Source organism: Vigna unguiculata, chromosome 7 (genome assembly GCF_037176805.1).
Source record: "Vigna unguiculata cultivar grain cowpea cultivar isolate G323 ecotype 2 chromosome 7, ASM3717680v1, whole genome shotgun sequence".
NCBI classification, from domain to species: domain Eukaryota; kingdom Viridiplantae; phylum Streptophyta; class Magnoliopsida; order Fabales; family Fabaceae; genus Vigna; species Vigna unguiculata.
Window position 1 is genome coordinate 91,670 of NC_140798.1, and position 19,189 is coordinate 110,858.

The 19,189-nt window shown below is 35.3% G+C and overlaps 1 protein-coding gene and 1 long non-coding RNA gene across 4 annotated transcripts; one reads left to right on the plus strand and one right to left on the minus strand.

Moving 5' to 3' along the window:
* The first annotated feature begins 9,295 nt into the window (after positions 1-9,295).
* LOC146884497 (uncharacterized) lies at positions 9,296-11,164 on the plus strand. Of its 2 annotated transcripts, XR_014996699.1 has the most exons (5): positions 9,296-9,434; positions 9,548-9,649; positions 9,751-9,799; positions 9,905-10,179; positions 10,269-11,164. It is a non-coding gene; the product is annotated as an uncharacterized LOC146884497 (long non-coding RNA). The 2 variants fall into 2 exon arrangements; XR_014996698.1 differs by having other exon boundaries at positions 9,548-9,799.
* Positions 11,165-11,733: 569 nt separating this feature from the next.
* LOC114190888 (methylenetetrahydrofolate reductase (NADH) 2-like) lies at positions 11,734-18,102 on the minus strand. Of its 2 annotated transcripts, none has more exons than XM_028079959.2 (12): positions 17,924-18,102; positions 17,206-17,628; positions 16,515-16,575; positions 16,323-16,405; positions 15,835-16,008; positions 15,246-15,419; positions 15,056-15,156; positions 14,858-14,969; positions 14,110-14,190; positions 13,842-14,019; positions 12,220-12,554; positions 11,734-12,116 (listed from the first exon to the last, which is right to left on the minus strand). In XM_028079959.2, the coding sequence occupies exons 2-12, from the start codon at positions 17,608-17,610 to the stop codon at positions 12,033-12,035; spliced, it is 1,788 nt and encodes a 595-aa protein (XP_027935760.1). In that variant the 5' UTR covers positions 17,611-17,628; positions 17,924-18,102; the 3' UTR covers positions 11,734-12,032. The 2 variants fall into 2 exon arrangements, with proteins under 2 accessions (XP_027935760.1, XP_085532021.1); XM_085675895.1 differs by lacking the exon at positions 17,924-18,102 and adding an exon at positions 17,724-17,742.
* Between the last annotated feature and the right edge of the window lie 1,087 nt (positions 18,103-19,189).

Sequence of the window (19,189 nt, forward strand, 5' to 3'; positions counted from 1 at the left end):
AGATCCATGAATACTTTCATGTATCTTTAATCATATTTCTTGTAAAAACTTTTCATTTTCATTCATTTTTTCATTTTAGATGAAGCAAGTAACACGTAAAAGGTATGCACAATTCGTATCGTTGTCATTCTTAATTTTAGGATGTTTGATTCTTCTTATGTGGTTCCTAATGTCTCTTAAGGTTTAGATAAACACTTTACAGAAAATGTTAAATATATTTTTCTAAAATATTCTTATGTTAAAAAAACAGATACAAATATAACCCTTCAACTACCAAAAGGTATGATATGTTACCTAATGTCACATTTTTTAGGACACATGTTTTCCCTTTTTAATCTTTGATCATTTTATGATTCCAAATTCTTATTATTCTAACCCTAATGAAAACCAGTCTAACATTGACTCATCTTACATACCAACGAAGGACATAAGTAATTACTCTTGCTCTTGTGTATTCTTATATGGAAAGGTATTTAGTCTACTTGTAATTCATATTTTGTTTTTAATTATTTTGAGTTACCATAATATATCTTTATCATATTTAGCAATGGAGGGAGGTTTCCTTGCCACGAGGATTTTCCTTTTATGCTTAAGTTCAAATTTGGAGCTTAATGTTTCCTTGCAGTGAAGGTTTCTTAAAATGTTACTTAGCGTCAAATTTCATCACTTAGTTGTAGGCTTAAATTTTACTTTTTCTTAGTTCATCTTTCTGGCTTGAGCTGCAACTTTTGGGGCTTAGTAACAACTTCATATTTTCTTCATTTTACTTGCAAAAGAGCATAAAATGTATCAAATTTCACTTTTTATATTTTCTCATAACCACAATATGTGTAATTAAGGCCTTTATGATCATTCTTTCATAGAATTAATACAAGATAAGTGTCTAAATGACATGCAATTTAACTAATACTAGACACTTAACAACATGTCCCAACTTTAGCTCTTTACTTGTCCTAAAAAAAAGCTTGAAACAGTTCCACAAAATGGTTTCAAAAAGATTTGATCATGGTTGTTTAGAAATTCATAAATCACACTTTATCAAAAAGCTAAGAGAAATGCAATCAAATACTTGAATTAGAACTAATGAAATCAGTTTGACACAAGTTATCATAGTTAAAGATTAAACACAAGGTCTCTCAAATGATTTTCTGCTTAAGTGCATAATTGCATCCTTCGAAGTTGTTAAAGTGTTTGTTGTCTTATCATCCTTTACAATTGTCCACTTAGCTCTTTGTATTTTCATTCTCCACAGCTATGTAGACATGATTGGCAAAGATCACAAAGGTCTTTTGGGCTTGTAACGTGGTTGGACTATCAAAAAACTTTGTTTTTCAAGACAAGCAAGACTTACTGCTAAAAAGGAAAACAACAATTTGCAAGTGCTATGACTCTAGCCTATTCCAACCATCTTTTTGTTTTGTTTTTCTCTTCTGCCAATTTCTTTTCAATTCATTCCTATTAGGTACTATTTGCTTTGATTTATCATTTTCAGATTTGAGGTGTCCAATTTCAATTTCCTTTTTGCTGCCATTTTCATTTTTCTTTGCATTCTTGGGTATGCTTTCAGCATACCCCAACTTTATTCCTTCGTCTATTTCACAAATCACCAATCCATTCATGGCACACACACATTCATTATATCCTTCTCATCATTAAGAAGGGTTTGATTTCCTACATTCTATGCTCAGGTGCATGTTTAAGGCCAAGGTTCAAAAGGATATTTTTCATTCATAATGAAGTAGGGTGGTTGTTTGGCCTTGGTTTATACAAAATATTCATCTAGTGTTTAGTACTAAAATGTTGCCTAAATTATACAATTCATTAGACTTTGAGTTCTCTCTAGCGTAGCTCCCTCTTCCAGACTTCCTTCCTTAAGAGTTGACCTCACTTCTCCTTATAAAGCTTTCTTCCATCTTCATGTATATCTTAAAGGAGTTAGGAGAGAAGTCATCATGGACCCTCTTGAAAGCCCTTTATTGTTTATATTTATAACACCTTAATGCATATTTTAATAAATATTTCTCTAAGTAAAATTCTTACACTTAATTTGTTGATTGACGATTGGGGTTTGCTTAACCATATTTATACTCTTTTCTTTACTCTTTATGCACTAGTGCATTAGGAGAGTGACATTTATTTGGTAGCATCAACGATAACTTATCATTATCTAAGAGCGATTTACGTATTTATGAAAATCAAAAGTTGTTTATATACTTGTAAGAGTGGTTTGTGTACTCAACTTATAATCATTGATTTAATTTGTAGAATCTCTTAAGCATAACTCAAGAGTTTAAAGTAAATCCATATAAAATTTGTGTATTATTTTTTATCACTTACTAGAAAGTCTAGCAAGAAAAGAGTTTAAGACTCTATTGAATCCCTCCTTCCATAACTATTTATTCCCTTTCTCTTTTATTTTTCTTTCTATCTTCTTTATATTTTTTTTTTCATTATTTGTTTTTCTTATTTTTATCACTTTAATCCACCACATATGGACCTTTAGATTTTTAATTAAGATGTGCTAAAAGGGAAAAGTTTTCTTAGTGCATACCAATAAAGTATAAACCAACGTCTTTATGTGATTTAGTGAACAACTTTTTATAATACCAAGGGTTTATGCCCCGTTATTTTTGTTATATCATCTCTATTATTTTGAAAGTCTCTTTCTCTAATTTTAAAGACCTAAAGTATGAAGTTAATTCACCGCCTGTTAAATGTGTTGGTTGATTAGAAACCTTCTAAATACAAAATATTTTTAAATAATGTTCGGAGATTTTATATCTTTGAAAATATAATTAAAGTAAAATATGTAAATAAATATAAATCTCGGAAGTTCACTCTATAAAATGGAATTGAATTTAAACTTATTTTCTAACTCTGCAAAATAAATAAAATGGATCATCAAACTTGAACATTTAAAATATATCCAGTGACGCATGAATGTGAGATTAAAAATAAAGATAATTTAGTTGGCTGAGTTCAGGAAATTATTTCTATGAAACGATAATTCACTATTATGAAAAATTATTTGAAGGATGTTTCAAAGAGGTTTCATAGAATTTATTTAAAGTCATTATACAAATACTCGTGTTTAAGTTTATATTCAAATTGTGAGAATTTTCTAAAGAGATGACAAGTTTTTAGTTAAATTGTATTGTGATGCGAGACATACATATTTAAATAGAAATTGAATACACACAAAAATTGATAAATTCTCATATTATTTCGCCTTTCATTTATAACTTTTTGAACTTTTATCATTTTCATTATCCAATGTTTCTCTCAATTGTCATTTCAAGATCTTACCTTAAAAGAAGATCAATTAATTAATATGATTGAAGATGATTTTGTAGTTATTTGTCGGTATAAGTAGCCGTTATTAAGATGGGCAACGGCTAGGAGTAGTGACACGGTGACATCACCGTCTGAAATTCGCTTTTCATCCTTTCTTTATACGAAAATGATATTCGAACATAAAATTTGAACTCATTTTTTACATGGGTGACGTGGCACCCTTTTTTTCTTTTATTTTTACTTTTTTTAAATGAAACTGAACCCATGGTCACGTACGCGAAAGTTTTGTGCAGTAAATTCTTTTTGACAAAACTAAAGGAGACGTGGAGAGAGAAAGTAAGACAAAATGGAAAACTTGTAGAGTGTTCGTGAGACAGAGAGAGAGAGAAAGTTGGAGGAAGTGGAGACAGCGTGAGAAAGTCGGAGAGGCGGAAACAGCGTGAGGAAGTCAGAGGAGAGGCGGAAACAACGTGAGAAAGTCAGAGGAAAGGCGGCGACGGCGTGAGCAACTCGAAGGAAAGGCGGAGACAGCGTGATCAAGTGTGTGGAAAGGTGAAGACAGCGTGAGGAAGTCGGCGGAACGGCCGAGAGAGACTGAGATAGTCGGAGGAAGTCGAGATAGAGAAGTTGTGGTGTTATAGAAGCGAGGCGGAAGGCGGTCACCGTGAGAGGACACACCTACAACAGCGACGATAGTAGAGGGGATCGAATCCAGTGGAAGCGAGTCGACGGCAACGACAACCATTCCACCGGAAGCCGTTCCGCAACACCGTTTTAGTGTAAGGTTCGTGTTTTTTTGTTCACCATTCGAAAAGGTTTAATCTTTGGGGGGAAAACGTTTGACAGAGTCGTTGGTGTTGTTTGCATTGTGGTGTAGTTTTGTAGTCTTGATTTTGTAGTGGCGTGTTGTGGTGTTTGACAATGTTGTGACAACTGAGGAAATTTTATCATGTGAACTGGTCATGAATATTTTGGTTTTTGTCTCCCAGTGTTTGTGTTCTCAAGCAATGAACACTCTGAAACTAAGGAAATTTTATTTGCTGGTCAGAAAGATGATCTTTAAAGGGGTAGTAGAACCATCAATTACGTTACAAAGTGGGGAGTAAAAGTACCCCAAATGGGGAATGCTGTTATATATTCTGGTTCATAGTACCAGTTTTAATAACCATGTTAAATTTCAAAATTTTGTTAAGATATTAAATTTTATTTTTAATTACAGCCAATTCCAATTTAAAATAACAGTTTTAATAACATTTTATTTTTGGAAGGAAATAAAATGTTCTTTAAACTTTCAATTACGTTACAAAATGTGGAGTAAAAGTACCCCAAATGGGGAGTGCTGTTATATATTCTGGTTCACAGTACCAGTTTTAATAACAATATTAAATTTCTACATTTTGTTAAGCAATTAAACTTTACTTTTAATTAGGACCAATTCAAATTTAGAATAACAGTTTTAATATCATTTTATTTTTGGAAAGAAATAAAATGTTCTTTAAACTTTCAATTACGTTACAAAGTGGAGAGTAAAAGTACCACAAATGGGAAGTGCTGTTATATATTCTGATTCTGAGTACCAGTTTTAATAACCACCTTAAATTTCTAAATTTTGTTAAGCAATTAAAGTTTACTTTTATTTAGGACCAATTCAAATTTAGAATAACAGTTTTAATATCATTTTATTTTTGGAAGGAAATAAAATGTTCTTTAAACTTTCAATTACGTTACAAAGTGGGGAGTAAAAGTACTCCAAATGGAGTGTTGTTATATATTCTGGTTCACAGTACCAGGTTTAATAATCATCTTAAATTTCTGAATTTTGTTAAGCAATTAAATTTTATTTTTAATTAGGACCAATTCAAATTTAAAATAACAGTTTTAATAACATTTTATTTTTGGAAGGAAATAAAATGTTCTTTAAACTTTCAATTACGTTACAAAGTGGGGAGTAAAAGTACTCCAAATGGGGAGTGCTGTTATATATCCTGGTTCACAATACCAGTTTTAATAACCACCTTAAATTTGAAAGTTTTCATAAGCAATTAAATTTTTTTTTATTATGACCAATTCAAATTTAGAATAACAGTTTTAATAACATTTAATTTTTGGAGGGAAATAAAATGTTCTTTAAACTTTCAATTACGTTACAAAGTGGGGAGTAAAAGTACCCCAATTGGGGAGTGCTGTTATATATTATGGTTCGCAGTACCAGTTTTAATAACCATCTTAAATTTCTAAATTTTGTTAAGCAATTAAATTTTTTATTTTATTATGACCAATCAAAAATTCGAAAAACAGTTTTAATAACAACTTTTATTTTTTGTAGGAAATAAAATATTCTTTAAAGTATCAATTACGTTATCAAGTGGGGAGTACAACTACCCCAATTGGGGAGTGTTGTTATATATTCTGGTTCACGGTACCAGTTTTTATAACCATCTTAAATTTCAACATTTTGGTCAACAGCCCCAATCTGCTTAAGCAATGACAAATACGTGTCAACCACAAACTGCTCAAACTCAACTTCATGCAATTGAAATTACAAAATTTCATAAATGGGTCAAAATCGGGGACTGCAAAACAATTTCCTGGGGACTTACGTTCAACATTGTGGTTCATAGCCCCATCCTGCGTAAGCAATGACAAATACATGCCAACCACAAACTGCTCAAAGTCAACTTCATATGGTTGATAATTCCTGGCCTCCAAAATATAATTCCCCAGTAGATTCAGTGAGGACTTCTATTACATATTTTTTATCTCACAGCAAAATGGGGAGTGAAGGGAAATTAAGTGGGGTGTTGTGTTAAATAATTTGGTTCTACCACCCACAACAAACAAACAAATATTACTGCTGCACAAAATAAATGCAAAACATCTAAAACCTGCAACATACATTTTCAAAACAAAAACACATAATAGAATCATGGACAAACTTTGTCCTGTAAAATTCATCCATAACAAACATTCATAAATAACTCAAAATAAAATAGCAATGGTGTTTTCAAATTAACAAAATCAACCAATTTGTAGTGATTTCAACTTCTTCTTTCCATAAACAGAATATGGTGTTTTTGTGGCAACACTCTTGAACTGCATCCGAGGTCGAACCTTCATACGGTCATACATATTGCTTTGTTATGCACCATCATCTTTTTCATCACTCATTACATCAGCACGTGGATCATTGAAAACATCATCACCAACTTCATCTCGGACCTCATCCTTCGGCTGTTGACCCTTCCAATTTGCAACCAACTCATCCAATGCGGACATAGATTGTTCCAAATCAACTATCTCTGCTTCATGATCTTCTAGCAAACGCTCTACCTCTTCCTTGTCTTTCAAATCTTGGGTTTTGTATTCAGTGCCAAAATTAGGGGTGGCAAAACGGGCTGGGCCCAACGGGCCAGCCCGTCAGCCCGTGCTAAAAGGAACGGGTTGGGTTGAAGATTTCAACCCGTCAGCCGTTCTGGCCCGTCCCGTCCAGCCCGTCAACTTGACGGGCCAAAGTACGGGCTGGCCCGTCCTGACCCGTTGGCCCGTTTTAAAAAAATAAAATAAAATAAAAATAATTAAAAAGATTAACTTTTTAGATTATATATTTTAAATGTAGAAATATATAATAGTATTGTAATTTAAATCATCAACACCTACAAATTAAGTTTGAATAATTTAATATGTAAATTTAATAATTATTTTAACTTATCTAATTAAAAACATTAACTAATCAATTAAAATTTAAAATAATATTTTATTTGATTAAATATGACTTTAATAATAATTTATATGTATATATAAACAAATTTAAAAAATAAAACAAATTAAAAAATTTGAAAACTAATTAAAAAAATTAAAAAAAAAACTAGACGAGCCAGCCCGGCCCGGCCCGTTAGCCCGTCCTATACGGGACGGGTTGTGATTATTGGCCCGTTTCTATTTGACGGGCTGGCCCGGCCCGGCCCGTTTTTTGACGGGCCACATACGGGCCAGGCCAAAACGGGCCGGGCTGGCCCGTTTGCCACCCCTAGCCAAAATGTTCAAATACTTCTCTTACAATAGCATGATCAAGTTCTTCCTTTGACACCGCCACATCAACAATAACCTATACAAGAAAACACATGTCTGACTTCAATAAAAACTTACAGATTTCAAACATAACTAATATAGTTAAACACGTCCACACCATGTCGTAATCAAATGCAGTCTTCATGACCTTGTCACCCACGCTCACATTCATCCAATACAACAATCGTGGGAACAAGTTCATCTTACACTTGAACGTTGACTGGCAAACAACCAAATGATCAAATGACAATAACTGAAAACATAAATCATTAATAAAATCAATTTATGGAAAATAAAAACCATATGTAAACAACATTAGAAAACATAAATCAATTTACCTCAAGCAAATAGGCACATCCAACCACATAAAACTCAAATCGACTTGGTTCGTTCTGCAATGCCAACGAAGCACTACACAAGCTAAACACCAAATACTCATACACTAATGTACCCCAATTATATTTTCCAATATTTTCTATGTCATCAAGAATTTTAAAAATAACGGGGAAAACACAACCCTTTTTACTTGCAAGCAAGAACTCTGATATTCCTAACACAACATATAGCTTGCAAAATAATTCAACATCACCAACATCATCATCAAATTTCATCAAAAAATCATATATCAACTTAACATCAACTCTTTGACGCCCAAAAGTATTCCACGTCTCACTCTCCACAACTTCCTCATTTAAATCAATTTTTTCTCCGACCACCCTCAATCCTAACCCTAAACAAACGTCTAATAAACTAAAGTCCACCACTTCACCACCAACATCAAAACCACCCCTTCTTTCAACCCATTTAATACATAATTGAGATAAAACATTTCTACTTATCTTCAATGATTGCTTTAACATGGGAAACCACCAGAACGGGGTGCTTGCAATATACTCCTTTTGTGCCACAGTTAACTTTTCGTTCAAAGCACCAATGCACTTCGCTTTACAGCAATGACGAAAATACATATCTGTAAAAAATCATAATGTTACGAATTTCACAAATATTATATACATTAAATGAACAATTATTTCACCACCTCAATCAATTATTTCAACACCCCAAACTGCCATGTTTTGTACACTGATAAAAACAAAATCAACAATACACCCAAATGGAAATTTGACTTTACTGAACCAAAAGCTCAATACGTGATTCCATGATTGGGAAACCCTACAGATAAGTAAAACCGAATTCAAATCGCACAGTTTCTGCCATATAAGAGGTTATTAAAAAAATCAACGATTAACAAATACATTAAGGCCAGAAAAAGGTTTCTATCCACCGTGGTCGTTGTTGTGTGCCGGAAGTCTTGGATTTTTGGAAGCCCCAGTGGCCGTCTTCTAAAAAAAGCACTAACTCTGAAAACTACGCCGTCGATGAGTTCTGGTCAGACACCTGTTCTCCGGCAACCACAAAAGTCTTCTTCTATGGCTTTTGATCTCTCTCTTTCCCTGTTTCTCCAACAACTGGGCTTTACCCACACGTTCCTATCTCTTTGTCTGCAACGCCTTCCTCTGCCTCTACTCTGACTTTCTATCTCATGCTAACTCCACCCTGCAAGGGCTTCCGATCGCCTTTCTCTCTCCCTCTCTCACCAACACTACCAAATTTTCCATTTTATCTTACTTTCTCTCTCCACGTCTGCTTTAGTTTTGCCAAAATGAATTTACAGCATAAACTTCCAAGCATGTGACCATGGGTTCAGTTTCATTTAAAAAAAGTAAAAATAAAAGAAAAAAAGGGTGTCACGCCACCCATGTCAAAAATGAGTTCGAATTTTATGTTCGAATATCATTTTCGTTCTTTTTATTCTGCTCATTGGCTCTGCTGTCACCTCCCATTTTCATATTTCATTTTCTTTTTCTTCGGATTCATACAAGCGTGGGTGAGCAGCATAAGGGTCTTCCCAATTATCTTAATTTTCGTTTATGTTCTTTCAACGGAACTTGCTTTTCTTCATCTTCTTCCGAATTTTCTGATTAATCTTTATGGCATTGCACGCACACATAGTATAGCAAAGTCAATGGACGCCTCAAAAGAAAACCGTCTGCCCTCTTCAGATCTTCAAGGTTGGTTCCTTCCTTATCCATTCTTTTCTTTTTAATAATAATAATACTTGGATACGAGGATGAGACTGAGTTTTCGTTGTTTTTAATGTTTCTCCTTTCCTTGAATCACAAAGGGCATCCAAGAATGGAGGAGAATCTGAAGCCCATCCATCACCGGTTGCCTCTCTGTAGTATCAATCAGAATTTTATGCCTAACAGAAGCCCTGTTCCTTCTCGTACACTTTGAAACCAATCTCTCTCTCTTTGTTTGTCTTTAAGTTTGACAACACTTCGATATACGTTCATCATCTTTTTTTGAATTTCTTTGATGATGCAGCAAGAGCAAAGGACACACAGTTCTGCATCACCAACCCCCTCATCCTCATGTACTCTTCCCTCTCCATAAACCACATGTGGATCATTTTATTTTTTATTTTATTTTTTAAAATTTGTTTACTCACTTGTCTTTCCTATCTATCCTCTTATGTAAGGTAACTAAGAAACAGAACATGTTGGTTCCCAACCCGAGTTACGACTTAGACTATGAAACCATAGCTATCGACGACGATGATGATGTCGGTGACAATGCAGTTCCAGAATTTGTCAAGCATATTGAAGCCATGCCCGACGAAATAGACAGGATTCTCAGTCTTTGAACGTTTTCTTGAAGTTGGGGCTTTGTTTTGTCGGTTGGAAGATGTTAGAAAAGGGCCCTGATTTCATTAATGAGAGGATGAGAGCCATTCTTGTTGACCGGCTTATTGAGGTACATTATTTACATTTCCATGTTGATGTCAAGGGTTGTTGAAGTTAGCTTCTCAAAACTTAATAAAGCTTTTAACGGGCTTCTAACAGGTTCACTAAAAATTTGAGCTTTTGGAGGAGACATTGTTCCGTACTGTCAATCTCATGGACAGGTTCTTGGAGCGTGTCAAGCAATGATCAGAAAGAAACTTCAGTTAGTTGGCGTAATAGCTATGATAGCTTGTAAGTATGATGAGGTAAGGGCTTAGGGGTTTAGGTGTATGGGGGTGTTGGGTGTTGGGTCTAGGGACGGGTCGGGGGACCCGGGGTCAGGGAACCCCGGATCGGTCGACTCGGTACGGTCGGGGGACCTAGTTGGAATCGGGTCAGTCGGGGAACTTGGGGTTGATCGGGGGACTCGGTATGGTCGGAGGCGTTGGGACTAGGCGCTGGAGTTCGGGACCTAGGGACGCGTCGTGTCGTGCCAGCGCGACTGGAACCCGGGGGCGCGCCGTGCAGTGATGGGACAAGGGGGAGGTGCCGTGCCGGGACCCAGGGCATCATGTTGGGACACGGGAGTCGGGGGCGCGTCTTGCCGGAACCTGGGGGGTCCCCACCCGGGGTGGCGTTGCCCCACCCGGCCAGGACGCGGGGCGCGTCAGTGCCCGGAAACGCGCATCGTGTCGGAACTTGGGGACACGCCCGGCGAGGGCGCGTCGTACCGGGACCCGACGTGCCCAGAAACGCGTGTCGTGTCGGAACTTGGGGACACGCCCGGAAACCGAGGGCGAGGCGTGTCGTACCGGGACCCGAGGCGCGCAAGTACCGTGCCGTGCCAGGACCCGCGCCGGGACACGGGGGATTGGGACACGGTGGCGTGCCGGGACCTGTGGGCGTGCCGTAGGGGGACCTGGAATCCCCTGTTGCGCCAGAGGACGCCCCCGGGACGAAGATGAAGGAGGTGTGTGGGGATCTAACAAAAAGTTAATAACATTTTTTTTATCCGATATAGCATTATTTATTAAAGAAAAAAGTTAACAACATTAACTTCACTTCATTATATCCACATTTTTAATTTAATACTTTAATAAATAATTGTCATTTCAAATTAATAATTAACTTGTCAATTTTATCAAATCACTATTGTTTAAATTTAATCACTGTTTTTTAAAACTTTAATTATTTGTTATCAAATTGAAATAACTTAATTTTTGTTATTATAGAAACAATAAACACACTATTCTATACTGGTTTTAGACTCTTTATGCTTGACGTTAAGTTAAATTAAAAAAAATCAATCTAATAAAAGTGAAAATAATACTGAATTAATACTGAAAAACTGATTAATACATTAATCATATTAATCTGCCTTGCCTTTTATGTAATTTTTTTCTTTTTTTGTTAATTTATTTTACTTAATTTTCACATTGGATTCTAAATTTTCCTAATAGACAGCCGATGCAGATGCTAAAGCGAGGATATCAACTAATTAGCAATTGGAATACATCTAGTGTCAACATAGGACAACGAGGTTGTCGAAAACAAAGAAATAGGGGAAAATATAAAAGGCACGACGAGACTCTAAACTTTTATTTTCGCAGTTCATTCATGTAAATATTTTAGGAAACAGGAATTCGGTCGTATACAACCATCAAATTCAGAGGACGGAGTAAGTTCTCCTCAAGTCTACGTACAGGTTACTCCTGCCACTATGAAAAATGACAAAAACAAAGACGCATGGGACACAAATATACCCCAAAAATAATTTGCCACTTCAACCATGTCTTATCATCATATTGAGAAGAAGAAAAAAAAAGGAAAAGAACTTGACAACCAAGTAACATTAGTAAAGAACGAATAAATAAGAAGCTCGCGTCAGAAATCTGCAAAGGCCGCAAAAAGATCACCATTGATGTAATCGTTGTCCACCAAACTGACCAAAAAGTAGCTTCCACCCACCTGTGACACAAAGAATTATCAAAGCTGCATGTAGCTGAAAACAAAAACACGGCACTGCCATCAAATACACATGTTTTACAGGACCATAGCCTTATGAACTAACCTCTTCAACAAATTTCCTGGATGCATCACCCTCAGGGTACAAGCTGGCCCATCCTCTTGACCAAATTTCAAATGCCTCATCCTTCCATACATTGAAACTGACAGGATCTACAATGGTCGGTTGTTTTATCTCCTTAGCTGGGAAGACACCCCATGTCACAGCATTAACATCAGTTTGACCCACATTAGATTTCCAGCATCCTTCTTTATTCACGGCCATATAAGTCAAAAAGGTTCGATCCTTGCATTTATCAACAAGTGTATCCAGCTTTTCCTTGGAGCAGAAGAACTCTACATATGCCTTCTGATAAACATACCCACCAGGTCCACCCCAGCCTAAGCCATATATCAAAAACAAAGGATTCAGTGTATGTTTATCGTAAACCCACAAATACGGACAAGATATCAATACCCTCAGTCATAAAATGCACTGGATATTCTGCTCAGAAAATCTCAATATATGTTCTGCATCCCTATTTTGTTTTCAGTATTCTGTTCAATCTTCCTTTTTAATTTTACAAGTATAGATAACCCTTCCCGTCATCTGGCCGTAGTAAGTTCAGTACTATTTCCTAATCGGCTTAACGTTAGTTTAGGATTCTAGGCTATAAACAATTTAAAGTAATCAATAAAACACTAGACCACTGTATCTGTAATAATGTAAATTTTACGAACAAAAATCATAGTAAACACCAGATTCGACATAATGTAACTTTTACTAACAAAAAATAAGGAAAATAAATTAGAAATATAACATAACTACAGTTCCCCATGTGTAGTCACATTCCCAATTGTGGCACCATACTAGTTATCCATTAGCAACACCATCAGATTTAGCAAACCAACAAGAAACATGAAAAAGAAAATACTAGGAAATTAAAAGGAAAAACAGATCTGCAGAGACAAAAATAAGAAATTAAAAAGGCTGGATTCTATGCTTTGAATTTACATTTGCTTCTATAGAATTTCCCTATTTAATCCAATCACAAGCTTCAATATTCAGGTAATTAATAAAGACAGGACAGAAATCAGACAGCCAGTGCTAAAAGTTAACATTCCTACTTATCCTTGTTGAAAATTTGAACCAAAGATTACCTACTGGAAGACCGTGTTCAAAGGGTAATCAACCTAACTGTTAGTAGCCTCTTTGACAACTAGTAAACAAATGATAGAAATAGCAAAAGGTATCAAAGTATTGGGGAAGGAAATGAGCCTTACTCAACCCTAATGGAATAGGATGTGCAATTCTTGTAGGGAATATTTTGGCAATATAAGCTAGACATCTTGGCATACTCCCATATCCCAGAACTGGCCATGTGCAGGTAACCTAACACCAAGACTTTAGGCTCTGAACCCCCATAAACTAGCTAAAAGGTAGATGGTTGTCAAAATCTTGTTGTAGCGAGTACTCTAATCATATCTCTAACAAATGTGGGATATCTTTGTAATATATACAAGTTAGGACAGAAAGGGGAAAGGTTGGCATACATTTGACCATAACCATGTAGTCGTTTGAGCTTCCATCCTGAACCTCTAGAAATGTTCAACTATCTAACTTCAATCAGAAAGTTAGTCATCTTTCTATATCATGCATAAATAAAAATAAACTTCTTTTACACCTACCTACAGTGGGAGAATCCGACTTTTCCCCATTAACAGCTGGCTGGCTATTGATTGTGAGGAAGCCCTTTGCGTTAATCCTCTCCAGCTGCTCATTGATGATCTTTGTCTCTGGCTGAAGACCATCTAATTCTGACCAAGGGTTGGTTCTCAACTTTCCAATGCAGTACATTCTAAACCTCTGGTATATAACAAAGGGGGTAAATTTAGATGATGTTTAAGTGTTAGCAAGATTATTCTAGCAATGTTCGAAGTGAAAAAATAACTCCACCTCATATATATCTTCAACGCTTTTCAAGGGAACTACCCATTCTTCAATAAGCTTCTTGTCCCGTGCACGAGGTCGCATGAACTACAAGAAAATAACGATGAATTCTAGCCCTAGCAAATAACAAGACATGTAGTTTTCACACTTCTGCTTCTGCCTTGTAATATGACCTTTCTATTCATTTTTTTTTTCAAAACAAGGATTTTATACAGCATCATAATCACACACAACAACATATGCTACACAAACCCTTGATTTCCAATGTAGGGCAACTAATATAATTCACATGAAATCCAAGGTTTCAAATTGCAATTTACACTACAACCATAATTGTAGCCACAATATTGTGGTTTTGGAGGTTACCACAACGGCATCAGAATCATAGTTGTGATTGCATCAACTACATTTGTCAACAATTTTCCACATTTCAATATCAACACAATTGTGACCAGAATTCAAAACCTCGACCTTAACCTATTCATAATAGAGAAGTATGCAAAGAGCCAATGTTTCTTAAAGGACTATTCTTATTAGATCCATCACTGCAGTATGTTTCACATTTGGATTGATGCTTTGCACTTTTAGTTTCTCCACAAAGTAATAATAAAATTTAATTTTAGATAAATGGTCTACTGTTAAACAATCGATTTTGATCTACTGATAGTGTTGAGACCATTTTATCCTTTGGGAAAGAAAATAAAAGCGTTAAATAATATACATAAAAATAAAATCAATAAGTAACCGTGTGCACCTGATAATCAGTTAATGCACCATATGATGGGTTACAGGAATCACCCCAACGCCCATGTGGGTATTGATCCCATCCTATGGTTCGTGATATGTAGCTTTTTGGACGATTTGCCCTATAATAGTTGTACAAGGAAAGTAAGAAATCCTTCATACAGATTCACTCATATTATGGAACACGACAATTGCAAAGGTAACATACCAAAAGATTGGACGGACATCTTCTTTAACACGAAAAACATTGGTGGGACGTCTCCATGGTAAGGATCTAGAAATCTTGGACTCTTCAATTAAGCCAAGGTTCTGCCAGAAAAAACATTAATATCAACTTTCAATCAACTTAAGTCTTCCAAAAATAACAAATGTACACATCACAGGCCATACGAGCCAACCATTAGTATTGCTAATGCTGATTTCTCCATATTTAGTGTATAAAGATGCAACGTCTTAATTCCATGAGATAAAATCTTTTTGCACATTTCAGTTCCCAAGTGAACTCCATAAGACTTGACAGCTTCTTCATTGTCCTTGATAGGCTCTAAAGCAGACATAATGTCAGCTGGTATCTAGATTATGTCATTGAAAATAAAACAATGTATTAGAGTCCATGGCACGTAAGTAATATAACAAATTGGTAAAAAGTGACAAGTACACGAATACTAAGTAACAAAGACATATTATGTGAAAACATTTTATCTAACATTCATCCCTAGTATTAGTTAAATATGTTCACTCGTCCAACACAACAATCTAGTACGGGATCAATCATTACTGCCAATGTATATTCAGGTTTATTTTTTATTAATATTCTGAAAGCACGACTGATATTTTCTTCCAGTATACTATACATGTATAAAGAGAGATCAATATTTAACATTCAAGTGCCTTTTTATTCTTTCTTTAGACCCCATCCAGCAACGTTCTTGAGATTTTTAAACATTTCCCATACTTAATACTTGGTCTACACACAAAAAATCTTACCTTTGTTTTACAAAACCCAGTCATGCGGAGAAAGCCCTTGTAATTATTAATGGGCATAATGCCAGGTACGATAGGACAAGTTATTCCAATTTGGCGACAGTCATTCACAAATTTAAGGAATGTATCCGTATCATAAAATAACTGGGTGACAATGACATCTGCTCCTGCATCGACCTGTAAAAAAAACATGAACTCAGATTAGGAGGCCCAAAAAAGAGGCAGACAGATCAACAAAAAATACCTAGCAAAAGAATCCTTCACCACTGCCTATCCCTCACTTGCTACTTTTCATTTTCATTTAGAAGAAGAATAGCCAAGTTTATCCAAGAATGCAGCATTTCTCTTAGGTATTTTTTTTTTCTTTTTGCCCTTCTTGTTTAAGAAAGAGTCATAGATTAAAGAACTCCTTAAATTATGTTCTAGACTGATAAAAAAGAAAAAAAAAAATTAACACATAAAATGGGTAGATTCTATTTCAACGACTAGACCTTGCTCTTCAGGTATTCAAGATCTTTTAGATAACCTTCTGCTGTAGCCAACCCATCACTTCCTATAACATCCGGATGTGCCTCTGAAGAGAAAGACTATAGATTTTAAGAGAAAATGATGGCAGGAAAAGGACCAGAAAAGCGCTTAACAGAATGAGATAATGAAGTTGAAAATAATGAAAAGTGTGTAACCTGGATAACCGGCGACAGTAATGCCAAAGTAGTCACCATATTTAGCTCTGATATGTTTCACCTACAAAAACATTAGCATCCACAAAATCAGCACTCAAGACCAGACAAACTGAACTAGCAGGATCAACAGCTAGTATAAAATTTAATGAAACTAAGCCCACAGCTTTATCATCACTAAGAATGCAGTATAATATTCCAGAACTCATTAACGATGGATTTAAAAAGTTTCATTCTTTGTATTTTCAGCCAGTGCAGAGTATCCAGGTGCTATGCCGATAACAAATTTCCATCAAGGAACATGACTGACCCACCTTTAGTGGGGTCTCCCCTCCCAAACACATGTTTTTCCATCCACAAGACTTTAATCCAAATCTAGTTCAAAAGAAGCAAGCCAATTCCACTCCAACAAACAACTTGTTGGTCCAGCAGATCTCATATAGAATAACAAATGAGACACTGACAGGTTATAAGAGAGGAGTCGGTCTGTGCAAAATCGAAATCTTTTTCTTAAAAAAAAGGGTTTCTACGAAAATAGCTATAAACCATCAAAGTCCTGCCAAATGGAGTCCAGAATTGGTAAAAGAGAGCCTGAGTGAGGGTGATATGGTTCTGTAACTATCCGAGCTGAGATTGGCAAAAATAGAATGAATTATATAAATATGAGGAAATTGGAGGCGAAAGAAATTGGTACCAGGTCGCGTGCACAGGCAAAGCCGCCTTCAACCTGCACAAATTTGTCCTGGCCATGTGGGGGGTCACCTCGAAGAGCAAGCACATTCTGGAGGCCATTGGACTTGATGGTCTGGAGAGCATGGTCTATCTTCTCAACAGGCATGTTAGTGCAGGTGAGGTGCATCATGGTCTCCACACAGACAATGTTCTGCATCCTGTTGGCAATTTCCAATGTTAGATCAGCAGTGGTTCCACCCGCACCCCAGGTGATATCACAAAACGAGGGATTGTGAGCCACCATGCGGTCCATCCTCTCAAACAAATTGTCCACACCATCCTCAGTCTTGGGCGGGAAGAACTCAAACGAGAACACCACCCTGTTTGGATCAGCTGCGGCCGCGCGTATTTTCTCTATGATCTTCATTTTCTACCTTTTTTATAGCTAAGACCAGGCCAAACAAAGCAGTAAGTAGATCAGATCAGCTAGATCCAACAACAGTCGATCGGAAAAAAAAATAAGAGATTGATTATTCATACAACAACATTTTACAGCTCCATCTCTCGCCGTCACATCATTTCACATTTAGTTGTAAAATTCGGGTGTGTAATTGTAAAGAAATGAATAGATACGAGTCATGGAAAGCAAAATCCTGAGCCGAATTATGAACATTTTATAATAATAGCATCAAGAAGGAAAGGGAAGGAAAAGTTGAAAGGAACGAGAGCAATAGTCGTACCTTGTGGTGTGAGGTGAGGAAGGGAGAGATAGAGCAAGCGCGCAATGTGAGGAGTGGAAGTGTGGTTATAGTTATATATAGACGAACCGACACATAAACAAGGGTAGATCTGCTGCGAGAGACGATAGTTGGTGGCAACTGGCTACCGGGTACCGGGCCTTGTTCAAATTTTCTTCACATTTATGGGTGAGTGGGGACAAGTAATGCTATTATGTTTTTTTTCACATTTCTTCACAAAAACTTGGAGATATTCTTTTTCAACCTTTTATTCAAAATGGGTTCAGCTGCCACTGTCATTTCGAATAAATAAATAATATATATAATGTATTGCTGGGACAATTTTTCGATATATGATACATGTGAGCATTTATAAGATGTTGTCTCTTTTAAAAATAAACTATAATAAAATAAATTCAAAATTGAAAGTTCACTAAATAATTATTGTACTCATATTAAATAAATATATATATATATATATGTCATAAAAAAGTTTTAACGACATTTCTAAACAAAATTTACCATTCACATATATACTAACAGTGTATAAAACAGATTACTAATTATATTAAAAGAAATCATTAAAGAAGGAAAGACGTGCAAAAGTAATAGATTTACAAGCAACAAAATAGTTATAATTTGATTTGTTTAAGAATAATAATTAAAATTTATTTTGAAGAGTAAAATAATAAATTAAAATATACTGTGAATTTTTTTTTTCTTCCCTATGATTTGAAGGCGAGTCTTTTATTAAGTTATTTTGAAGAGTTTACAAAAATAATTTAAAGACATCTTCCAAATATTTTTTAGGATGGATTCTTTCAAATATTCTACAGATTACTTATAACATTAAATCAATTTAAATAATCTGTTATTAAAGTATTCTGAAAGGACCTTAATTTATCCCAGCATACTTGATAATAAAAACATAGCTCCTACCTTGTATTATTCTTAGTTATATCAAAGAAATCACATTCAATCCTCTTTTACCTATCCACAAAAGTTGTGCTACTTGGCTAATCTAGGCTAAAGTTTTAGAAAAACTAGTTAAAAGCTGAGAAATTAACGTTTATAAAAACCTATTAATAGATAACTATTAAATTACAAGTTCTTAAAAGAATATCTATTAAAATAATTGATAATATATAAAATGATAGAAACAAATATGTTGGTATAATATTTGAATATAAAATTTATTTGGAGTACATAATTGTTATCTTTAATTTTTTTTTATAATTTTTATTTATAGATCAATGCTTTAAATTGCAT